General features: G+C 40.4%; 1 protein-coding gene across 1 annotated transcript in view; it reads left to right on the forward strand.

Moving 5' to 3' along the window:
* NFX1 (nuclear transcription factor, X-box binding 1) overlaps nt 1-12291 on the forward strand; it is a 78087-nt gene that overhangs the window by 14949 nt on the left and 50847 nt on the right. The window contains 2 exon segments of the mRNA XM_066339576.1: nt 2251-2412; nt 12194-12271. Coding sequence (XP_066195673.1) covers nt 2251-2412; nt 12194-12271 — 240 coding nt within the window.

A 12291-nucleotide genomic window follows, 5' to 3' on the forward strand; every position in this document is an offset into this window, starting at 1 on the left:
GTAGTTTATTTTATGCTTTATTTGGGAGCTTTTTTGGAAACACTGTCTGCCAGTGTTTTCAGGGAACTAGGGTTGTGGGTTTTTAAGTATTTCTGGGACAGCTACAGTTTCTGAGTATGGTATAACTGTAGTCTTTTGGAGAAAAGAAGTATCTTTTACATGAGAATCTTCCTTTATGGCAGATAGTAATTATGGGATAACAAGAAGAAATGACTGTTAATCATAAATACTGTGGGGCTTGATGCAGGTGGGCTAGAAAACAAACTTGAAAATCATATTGAGCAGGGCAAACAATGTTAACACTTGGGAGCCCTGGCCTTTCTTGCAGTCACGTGTTATATGAGCTGATTTTGAATCAACAGTAATTTTTTCTATTATTTTCCTTTTGTATTTCCTTCATTATGAATTTTAACTTTCCTTCTTGTTGTGATCTGCTCTAATCACAGAGAAGTGAGGATAACTCTGTAAATAAAGCTCAATGTACTTGGGTTCAAATGTTCCCAGAAACAAAATTAAAACACAAACAAGGTTAGATGTTGATACCAAAAAGATGATCTGTTTTACTTAATAGTAAAAGAGGCAAAGAGAAAGAAAGAGAAAAAAAAGAAAGAAATAGAGGGCTGGGAGGAGTAGGAGTAGGAGTAGGCTGGGAGACTGACAGAGGCAGATTAGGTAGAAACATACCACCCCTCCATGGGTTCCAACGATGTCTTGTTCCCCTCCCTCTGGTCGTCTTGGTGGTGAGGGTCCCCTGCTGAAAAGTATAGAGTCCAATGGATTGATCATGGACCAGGTGGTAATGTCCAGATGCCTCCCCTGAGGGGGGCTGGTTTGAAGTTGTCACATGCAAGACTATACATCTTGTTGCATCTTGTTGCATCTTGTTGCATCTTGTTGCATCATGTGCAGTGCCCTCTGATGTGGAGTTTGGAGGCCCCTTGGAGTGGGCCTTTGATGGGCCATGACATCCCCTACACTGTCCCTCACGTAAATGTCTGGTAGATGAGGCTTTCCTGGAGTGGGGGGCTCTGCAGTTGGGCAGGTCTGCACAGCAGTGGATGGATGTTCGCTGCCTCTGACTAGAGGCTATGCCACACATCCAAAACCTCTCCTGCTCCCCCATTTAGTGTCAGGGTCTATGCAAGTCTGGCAGCAGATAAACCTGGGGTTATAGCCTCCACCCCAAAGCTTCTGGACATACCTGCCCTAGGCATGTGCTCTTTCAGTCTTATCCATCATTTCCCAGATGCATTGAACAGCAGCATTACTTTCCTTATCTCTATCCCTTAGGCAGTTTAACTCACAATTGAGGGCCTCAGCCCAGGGACTCCCTGCAGGGTGCAGTGGTCTTTCATGCAGTTTTTGTTATACTATTTGCTATAATAGGCAAAAGTCCTTCATAAATATGTTTAAGCCATAAACCATAACATTTCAGTCTCTGACACTTGTATTGGCATGATCTTAAAATTACACATTTTTACATTACCCTGTACACTTGTAGTTAATATAGTTTAAAATCCTGTGGACATTTCTAAGGTGTATTTGATAGTCTTACCTTGATGGGTGAGAATTAATCTGACAGAAATGAAGCTTTATGTGGTGCCTTTCTTATAGCTGCACATCAGGCTGTTTTGACTTTAGTGCGGGGTTCTTGCTTTATTTTCAAAGAACTTTTTTGCATTTGAGACATATTCATATGTCTCAAAAGACCCTGTACTTTGACTGTTGTTCCCAGTTATTCCACTCCTAAACCACTCATTTTATAAAGGGCTTGTTCCCATAATCCAGGTCTTTCACTGTTAATATTTGTAGTGTCATCTCCTGGGAATATTTAAGGATAGAAATTAAATGTAATTTTGGCAGAGTTTTCTTTATTTAAGAGCTTTCATCTTTTTGGTTTAAAGTGTATGCAAAGATGAATTTCCCATATAAAGTGATGAGTAAAATCTTGAACTCCTGCCTTCTTAAAATTATTAATTAATTCATAAGATCAGAGTATTTGCTGTTTGTCAAAGCGGAATTTACATTGTCACTTTAGTAGGAATATTCTACTCCTTCGTCCTGCTCTAAAGCTAAAAAGATGCCTAGCAAGTATCAAACTAAAATCGTCCAGGAGTAAACTAATGCCTCCTTATTTATAGCCACAGAGGTAAAATAGGTTTTGCTATAATTTAAATGAAATATTGGAATTTGAGTTTTGTTTATCAGCTAGCTGTTCTTTTATGCATAAATAATATATTTTATTTGCAGGGTCATTGATTGAACAGCTGACCACAGAGAAGTATGAGTGCATGGTATGCTGTGAGGTGGTCCGAATAGTGGCCCCAGTGTGGAGCTGTCAGAATTGTTACCATGTATTCCACCTGAATTGCATCAAGAAGTGGGCAAGATCACCAGCTTCTCAAGCTGAAGGTTGGTATTTTCTCAAATATGTATTTTATATATATTCTATATTATGTATACATATTGTATATGTAATGCATATTATATATTCTCAAATATATAAAATACTCAAATTCATGTGCTGCTTATGTAGTAAAAACTATTTAGAAATATTGTTTAAGATAACAGTGTGACCCACCTCTGAGGCAGGCAACCAAGTTCATTGTTCAAGGGATCCCTGGGGGTGTATTAAAGCAAAACACTAAATAACTGATACAACAAAAATTTTGTTAGAGCTGCTTTGAAACCTTAAGTGGAAAAAAACTTTATAGATTGGAGAAGGTGTATTGTAGGCATTCTGAAGTGTATAATCACCCTAAGAGAGGAAAATTAGAGAGAAAAAAACAGAGGAAAAGATAAATCTGTCACCACCCATGGCTCCAGTGGTGGGGGCGCATGATCTATAGTCGCAATATGCAGTCTGAGTCCATCGGAGATGGGAGCATGCATGTGGATCAAAAACTGGGGGGTTTATAACCTGATTCTTCTAGCAAACACTCCAGTACCTCCTCCAGGAAGAATTCCTGGTAGGCACTGTCTTCTTTCTGGAAGATTCTGGAAGTCTGGCAGTGTCAAACAGGGGGCTTGAGTGTATGTGTCTGCGTGTGCTTGGAAAGGTTTTCTGAACAAAGGTTCCAAGTTCAGAGGTTTGCAGCTGCATGGTGGTGGCTTACAGTGCAGGAGAGAAATTGCCATAAAAAAACCCCTCTACCCTTCCTCTGTAGTATTCATTGCTTAACAGCAGTTTCTCCTTAGTTCAAAGTTTCTCCTTTTGTTAAACAAGCTAAAACAGCTTGTTTAAGGCAAAATTTAGCCATAAGGTGCAAATAGTTCACTCACTACAAGCAGTAAGCTGTAAACAAGTTTTAAATCAATCTTTTTCTCATGGTTCTGTGTATGCCTTATATAATCCTCATAACTCAGTTCTTTCCAGAATTAGGTTCTAGCTAAACCTGATTTCCAGATTTGGATACGGAAGATCATTCAATGAAATTAGTGCATCAGGATGCAAAACTCTGTGGCTGTGTTTTTACACACCAAGACATGTCTCATCTTTCGTCTGTGCTTTGCTGAGCAGTCAAGCAGAAGATGCACTTCATGCATTAGTTGTGTGCTTTTAGTCCACCACTTTTTAGTTTGTTTCTCAGATAAAATACTCCTTAAATCCATCCCTCATGCCATGCAATGACGGGCAATTCAGAGAAAACAGAAAGCTTCAGCCTTTGTCATCAGCCTTAACTGTTTCAGATTCCTTGTATTATACTGCATTTTGAAACTCTTAAACCAGTACATTATGAGCTTTGAATCCTTTGATCTAAGTTAAGGCTGAATTGCAGCTGCGACTCGGTTCAGTTGACTGGTGTATCTGAAGATGATAATCTTGAAGTAGACTTTATTTTTCCCTGTACTCTGCTTGTTCAGTGTTTGCCGTTCTTTGTGTCTTTCTGTATCTCTCTTGGCAGACTGAGGAAATACAGTGTCGCCTAGTTCCAAATGTTTGACAGAAGTTCTTACAGACTGTAAATCTCCTGCAAGAGAGAGATTGGTTGCAAAATTCTTTTTCCAGAAGATGCAGACTTCTGGGTAGGGCTGGTGGTGAGCCACAGTTCTCACTTGGCAAGTTTATTTCAAAGGGGCTTGAGGTACTACTTTACCCTGAGATGGACACAAGGGGAAATGCAATGTTTTCTGGAGGTTAAAAACCAAACTTCGTTGGCAAACTTTATAAGCCAAACTGAGAGTAACTATTTGGTGACTCATCTTTCTTGGAGCTGATTTAACTCCCTGGAACAGCTTACTCCTTGAGGAAGGAGTAGCTGCTTGCTTAAGGGGGCTTTTATCTTTCAAGATACTAAGCTTAGATGCTTGAATCCTGAAAGCATTTAAAATAGCAAAATTTTGGGCCATTTTCTTTTTGTGTAAGAATTTGTGGACTAAATATGTTACTGTATTCTGCATATGAGAGAACTAGCACTAACCATTAACTGGAGTTAAAGGTTGTGGTCTCAGTAGAACTGATAACATTCTTCCGATAAAGACACCAGTATATATTTGTTGACCTGTAAGGCTCTGCTACCCCATCTTGTATAGATTTTGTACTTCAGAGTGTATTTGTTTTACCATGGGTTGTTTCAGTTTATGTTCTACATTTCAGGCTTTGGATAATGAGGAATTCACTGGAATTGTGGCAGTTATTATTGTTTGGTGTAGGAGAAAAAGGGCACTGTAATCCACCTAACTCCATAATTTGCTAGGCTTTGGAAGGGGAAAAAAGTTGGTTTTTTGTATTTTTGGACACTATATCCTTTGACTCTGCAAATGTTACAATGAATTCCAAAAAATCTTGTCTAGTTCAGCAGCCAAACTCTTCATGGTATGTTTCACTTCCAGCCTATTTTGCTAATAAGATAAGTTTTAAATGTTCATTTTATGTTTTTACAGCAACTGAGTGTGTCTTGATTTGAAAGACAGATGTCTGCCAAGGAGAGTGGGAACCTCCCTTGGAATGAAAAATAAGACCCTCTTCCCTCCATATAATTTATAACTTTGAAACTAAGGGGCTTTCAGGCAAAGGTACAGAGAAAGGAATAACAGTTATTTACACTGTTATTTTTACTGTACTAAAGGCAAACAAACAACCACAATGGCAGCAGCAACAACAAACAGAACCTGAAACCCAGTGACAGCTGCAGGCACCTTTCCCCTTTGGTGTAGTTACGGTCACAGCCGGTAGGGGCGCTGGTGGCTCTAACCAGACGGGGCAGGTGCGATGATTTCCCCGCGGCTGCAGGGGGCGCTGTGGCGCAAGTTCAGCCACGTTTCCTCCACCTGGTAAGGGCGGGCAGGCTGGGGGCTGTAGCGGGAATCTCCGAGCGGCAGCTGGGATAGCAGAAGCAAGCACACCCCCTGGGGTGGCAAACAAAATGTAACAGAAAACTTCACTGCACTGGTAAGGGCCACAGGAATTGCGTGGGCATAGGGTGCTGGGTTAGAGTGTAGCCAAAAAGCCCGAGGCAGCGAGGCAGCGGCAGAAAGCAGTGGGGCTGGGCAGAGGCAATTGGACTTCTTAGCAGCTACAACGTGCAGCCAGGGAGACGAACCTTCAGGGAATGGGGAGGGCGTCAGGGTCCCGGATTTTCCTCTGAGGCACCCGAATAGATGGTGGGGGTTCTTTCCAATCAGATCGGATGTTAATAAGTTCCCAGTTCAATGGCTGAGCAAAGGCTCACCCACAGTAAGGAAGAAGCAGTGCAGGGCTGGGCACTGCAGTGGCAGTGAATTCTCCCCATGGTCAGCAGCAGCTCAGCTGTTCTCATTGGATGCCAAGAGTGAGAGAGAGCTAGGGGCTAAATCAAGCTCCTCAGCCCCCAGCGAAAATCTTGCAGTATCTCTGCCCTTGCCAAGAGAAAGCTCCTCAGGTAAGAGAGTAGGCAGCCACACCCTTCCCCCACCTGGCCATTTCTTTCGTCTCTCTTAAGTACCAGTCATTATTTTCTCTTAGCAGCAAATGGGACAAAAATCCATGAGAGAAGGAAGAGGAAAAAAAAATCATAACCTCCAACAGTATTTCAGTGAGAATGGCCCTCCATTATAGGGCCTTGTAGCAGGTCTTAAGCTCTGTGATTCATAGTGGAAGGCTGAAAGCGTGCATAATTTCTCACAATTTTTTGTGATCAGAGAAATCCTGAATACTTGGATGAGGTAGATAACATCCCTCATGGGGATCTCATATAGTTCCATATTCCAGATCAATAGTGACTTGTGTCTGTTATGAGAGAAAAGTAGGTATGGATCCTTTGGAGACATGGCACAATGCTCAGCAAGGGGAAGCTTTGGCATTAATGAAAGCAAGGCATTGCCAGGATGGAAGCGCTGGGACACCAACACTAATTAACTGTTGGGACAGTGTGCAACAGAACACTTATTGGAAATGAAAAACAGAAAGAGTGTACAGCTCTCCTTTTTAATTTGTGCTTATTAACGCATTGTGTGTATGTTTTGCTCATACGAAACTCACTTAATGCAGGTATTATTGTCTGAATTTTGAGATCCACAGCAGGCCATCACATTGGCATCGATGCAAAGGTGAGTGCAGTTGAAAAGGAAAGTGAAGTGTTCTGGATTACTATGTTAATGTGCTAAAATGAGCTTGGGGCTCTACTTTCTTGGATGGGAAGAAGCAATGAACTGTGTTTGGTCTAGATTTCTGGGTTCCATGAACTAGTTCTAGAAGTAGGTTACTGTAACAAAGTCTTCTCATACTCTACAGTATTTCTCTTCTCGGCTATATTGAAGATGTCTTCCCTCAGAAGACTTCTTTGCCTTCTGTCTGTACAGTCACCTGAAAAATGACAGCTGGTTTGGCCAAGGCAAATGAAAGCGTCTCCTGGTTATCTGTGGGGAGTCATATGGCATTGCTCTCTTCTTGGTCTGCTTGCTCTGGTGCGTTAAGGAACTGTGAAAAACGAGATTCACTTTTTTTGGTAGATTTTAAGAAATAGGTTTTAATAAAAGATAAGACAGTTAGGAGAGAAGGAAAAAGCAAAGTACGGCCGGCCAGGTGACTTGGCATTTAGCCAAGTCCACAAATTGCTATTTCACAGGCTTTCTTTAAATACCCTTTCTATTGTATCAGTCTGTTAAATATTCATATTTTTCCATAAACTAGTTTCCGTATTCCAGGGACTGTTTTGCATGGCCCCTCCTTGGGTCCGCCTTTTTAGAGCATGTGTGTTTCTTGGCTGTGTCTTCATTATCACCTCCAGATTGGGTCTTGGTCCATGCTTTCTTCAGATGGTAGATGCTGATAGCTGGTGTATCAATAGAAGAGTCTTCTTTACATGTTCACTGGATGTTATCCCGGCCAAACAGACAGTTTAAGCATACTATATCACTACTACCACTATGCCTAATTTTCTTTACTAACAGCAGAAATAAAAACTTACATCCTTACCACAAAGTTATTAATCATATAGCACACATCTTGCGAAAAGCCAACTTTATAATAGTCATTTATAACAGAACCTTCCCAGTCTTCTCATTCACAAGACCCTCTAGCAGTTAAACTTTCAACACCATGTTGAGACCAAAGCTCCTTCACAGTGGACAGCTGCAGTGAGCCAGTGGGTGTTTCGCTTGACTCCCTGCTATGCTGAAAATCATGCTGTGAAAAGCCAGTGTCCATAAAGGAGACAGAGGAGTCATGCAGCTTTATTCAAATGAAATGAGAGACTGTCTACTAGGCCATACACCTTGTGGGGTCTCTTGAGTTTTTGGAGAATGTAGCCTCCTTTTATCCTAAACTCCCAGCTGCATGTTGTCCTCCTCCTTTCCCCATTGGGTTGGGGTACTAGGAAGGTACAGACATCCCAAACTGCCTACTAAATATTCCCCCTTGAACATGTATAGTCCCCCCCACCCCCTTCACATATTGCCTGACCATTGAAAGTAGCTGTAACCCCATCCTAGGTGGAGAAGCTAATATTCGTAAGTGTATTAGGCCTGTGCATTTTCCCCCAAAGTTCAGAAGTTCAAGCTGTGCTTGACTCTGCAACAAACTTGGGCAGCTTGATGTTTGGAATGACCCCCACATCTATTCTTCCAGAACCTGATTGGTCCTTTCAGATGGAGTCATTTGTGAAGACATTAATACCTATTTCTTGTATCATTAGGTTTGTAATGACTCCCCACCAGTTCTTCCAGATGGAGTAATTTGTGAAGACATTAACACACATTTTCCCCATCCTTATTTCTACAATGCAGACTGTCAGAACTAGAGAATGGAGCTCTACTGGGCATCACTTCGCCATCATGTGGAAATATTCTTTCCTGTAAGGAAGCAGACATTTTACTAACATTTTTAATTATGCCTTGAAGGAATGTGACCTTAAGGTAGCACATAGCTAAAGTCAATCTGACAAAAACACCTGCTCTGCACACAAGATTTTTGTTTATAAAGAGGAAAATGTTGCTGCTTGCCCCCTTCCTTCTTCTACTTCTTTTTAAAACTGATGTTTAAGTGGTGTTCAACTTATGCCCTTAAATTGATAGAACAAATATTTAAATAATATTGTCCCTTCTTTGTAGAAAAGATAGTTTGTTGGTATTTTCATTTTGACTGGAAGAATTTGAGATATTTGAGGTGTTACAACTGTCTTTTTCTATTCTGCCCTTGGGCTCTACTTTCAAGTGTACCAGATCTATACCAGTCCAGTACTGGCCTCTAACACTGATTACTAAAACAATATCTAGTAAAAGGGAATGAGGTGTCTTGATTCTGATTATATGACTGTCGTTTTGGTGTCTTTGGTTGGAGTTCTGCCTACTTCACTCCTGTTCATGAAAAGATTCATGAAAGTGGAATGTTCTTTCTGGAGAATCATCCTCATTCTCATGTAACCTCTTTCTTTAGTAATCAGGATTTAGTAATTTAGTAAATTACGGATTTAGTAATCAGTAAGGACTGCTTACAGCATCACTTCTTACAAATGTGTATGTCAGGAGTCATCCTACCATCATTCCTACTGTAATAGCACATGAATCCTGGAACAAAACTTTTATTACTTTTAATTTTGGAGGAAGGCAACCATGCATCTCCCTTGTGGTGAACATACATTAATGTGCTTTGAGCAAAGATAATCAGTGACAATGGAGAAGAAAATATATCTTGCAAGGCTGTTTTAATAGGTTCCTATTTTTTTGGAACCTTTGCTATACTCTAGAGAACATGTTGCTTGTGGAGGACTAGGCATCCACCTCCAGGGGAGTTGTTGATAGGAGAGGTCTTCGTCTGGCCTCTTGGAGCTTTCAGGGTAGACTTACCTTCACAGCTTTTGAAAACTTAACATGGAATAAGAATGAAAGAAATTTTTAATGCAGTAATAAAGTATAATGTACTGTGCTATACTGTAATCTCATAAGGAATCCCATAGTATTTATTACACTGGCTTTAGGAGGAGCCACATAAAGTGCTTACAGTTTTGTCAGCAAATACGCCTTTTAGTTGTCTATTGCCAGTTTTTGCTTGTAACTTTCAGCAGTTCTCTGAGTTGCTTTTTCCGAGGTCCTTCAGTTTCTAGCAGTCAAAAGAAAAAAGTCTTGGTCGTGAAATGCAGATTGGTCTTGACCATAATTATGAGAGTATATTCCATGTGCCTAGAGCTGCTCAGCCCATAATTGTACAGATCTCTGCAGCAATCCTGGTGGCACAGTAATAAGAGCTGGGATAAAGAAAGATATGAATAGGCATGGAGTATTGGAAAGAATAGACATGCTTTAGGTTTGCATTTGTAGACATTCAAGGCAGTTTCTAATTTGAATAATTTCAATTTGTGAAAGTAATTTCCATTGTATATTATGATGAGTGACATAAGTTGTTCAATCCAAATAAAGGTGAACTGAGGTGTGCCTCTCGTTGCACTGCAGTTGTCTTGTTCTAGGTAGAGTTTCCTGTTTGCAATCCCTTCTGCTTTTATAACATGAAATTATCATGAATCTTGGTCAGATTTCTTAATAGTGAAAAATAGTTATAAAATCACAATTTTATATATTTTACCAGCACTGAACTGATTTAAGAGAGTGTTAAACAGTTTTTTTCTTTTTAATATCTATATATAGATATAAAAATGTATCTCTCTTTGTCTATGACTTCTTTTGTGGTCAGTAGTGCTCTCAGACTCATATTTTTAATAGCAAGGTATGTACTGAATTGGGCAAGTCTTCATTAATGTTTGCTTTTCTTCCACTTTACTGTTCTTCCTTTACTGCTAACCAGCACCCTCCTGAAACACAGAGACAAGAAAACTACTATTTAATAAAGTAACAACTTGAAGAATAATGTTCTACTGAATGTTCTACTCAATATCTAGGTATTATTAACTGTAAATGAATAAATAAGATTATTCTGGTTTTTATAACAGTGGTTTATTCTGTGTGTGAGACAACACTAAATTGGTGTTCTACAAAACACATAAATTCATGAGAGGATAGTGTTATAGGCAAAATAGCCAAATTGTTTTATATGAAGAAATTTATTAAAGTCAATTCGGTTACAAAGAAATAAAAAGTCCACCACCAAACTAAATCAAAAAAATTGAAGACACCAAGCCCGGGAGTTGGCACCTGGTGAACGAGGTCGGACCAGCGGACAGTCCTCCCCTTGTTCACAAGAAATTGCTGCTGGAGCTTAGATTTTTATACAGTTTTTGTGCCCTCAGGCTAGACCCAGGATGTCGGACCAGCGGACAGTCCTCCCCTTCTTCACAAGAAATTGCTGCTGGAGCTTAGATTTTTATACAGGTTTTGTGCCCTCAGGCTAGACCCAGGATGTAAATCTTTTCAGCCCGTCGATATAGTGTTATCTTTTGCATTGCATAGTTATTTACTGAAGTCCTTTTGTCTTTCCCTCCGGGCGGGCGATGATGTCCAGGTGGCGTGGGTGTTTGGTCAGACAGCGATGATCGCTTCTTGTCTCGTTCCAAGAAAAAATGTTATTTCGCCCTGTGCCTTCAAGTGCAAATGACGTCTCCCCCCTTGGATCTGAACTTTGCTCTGTCCCTTCAAATGCAAATGAAGCCTCTCCCTGAGTTTTAGGTTTTTCAGTCTGAATTTTACAAAAGGAGTGCTTCATATATCTACTATATTTAACTTTCAGCACTTATATAAATATTATTACAAGCATGAATTAATTCTCAGCCTCCCTCATAACATGATAATAGAAAAATTTTAAAATTTGGCTTTGCTTTAATAAAAAGTTGTAGCCTGTTAAAATGAAATACCACAGCTGTGTTGATGCCAATAATTTATAAAATGTGTTTTTATTGATGCAATTCTCACCACTTCTGAGTAAGTGGAAAAATTAATTTATTTGTGTCTTGGTTTGGGAAGACAGGTATCTGCCAGGGAAAGCCGGAGCTTCCCTTGGAATGGAGAATGTAAACTACCCCCACCACCACCCTTTTTCCCAATTATAATTTTTTCAGTTAAAAGCTTTTAGGCAAAGATTTTGGAAATAGAAATAGCAGTTCTTACTAATATATAACAAAACAAACAAACACAACTACAGCACTGATAACAAAAAAAGTACCAAGAACATCTAGGACTTTGCTTCACAAAAACCCAGGGCAGTTTGGTCTTGGTGCCTTTGTAGGATCCTCGGAGTACCAAGCTGGGAATAGTGGGAAAAAAAGTCTCGGGCTGGTAACTGTAGAGTGGCAGAAATGTCCTGGCAGAGCAGAGGCAGGGTCTCGGCAAGGCAGGGGAATGCAGGGTCACTCTGTAGCAGACGAGAAGCGCTGATGGAACTACCACGGCAGGGCAGGGCTGGCCCAGCTCTCACAGGGCAACAGAGAAGCTCAGAATTCCAGGGTGAGCAGATGATGGTAGATTTTCCCAAGACAGGACTGCAGCGAAATCCTCCAGCAGGAGCACCAACCCAGCCGGGTGCTTTCTCCCGGAACGCCGAAAACCAGACTCCCTGGCTACCTGAAGCTCTGTCCTTTTTTTCCTGCCCCAAAACCGCACCCCCCACCGAGCTTTGACCATTCCTTTGTTTTGTTAAATAGTCTTAAGTACGTCATTTAGTCTCTTTGGTAACTTATGGGGAAAAATTCTTTAGAGTAAAAAGGAACAAAACCTAACCCCCAACAATTTGGAAGTGTGGTAAGAAATAAAGTATACGAACTTATTCTAGGCTTGCAGATTAGGTCTTTTCTTTACTCCAAGTCTTTTTTTTTTTTTTTTTTATCTACAGATGGCAATAGCGGTTGGAGATGTCCCGCTTGTCAGAATGCTTCTGTGCAGGTTCCTAAAACTTACACTTGTTTCTGTGGTGAGTTTCTCACTTACTTT

This window comes from Sylvia atricapilla, chromosome 1, assembly GCF_009819655.1.
Source record: "Sylvia atricapilla isolate bSylAtr1 chromosome 1, bSylAtr1.pri, whole genome shotgun sequence".
Lineage (NCBI taxonomy): Eukaryota > Metazoa > Chordata > Aves > Passeriformes > Sylviidae > Sylvia > Sylvia atricapilla.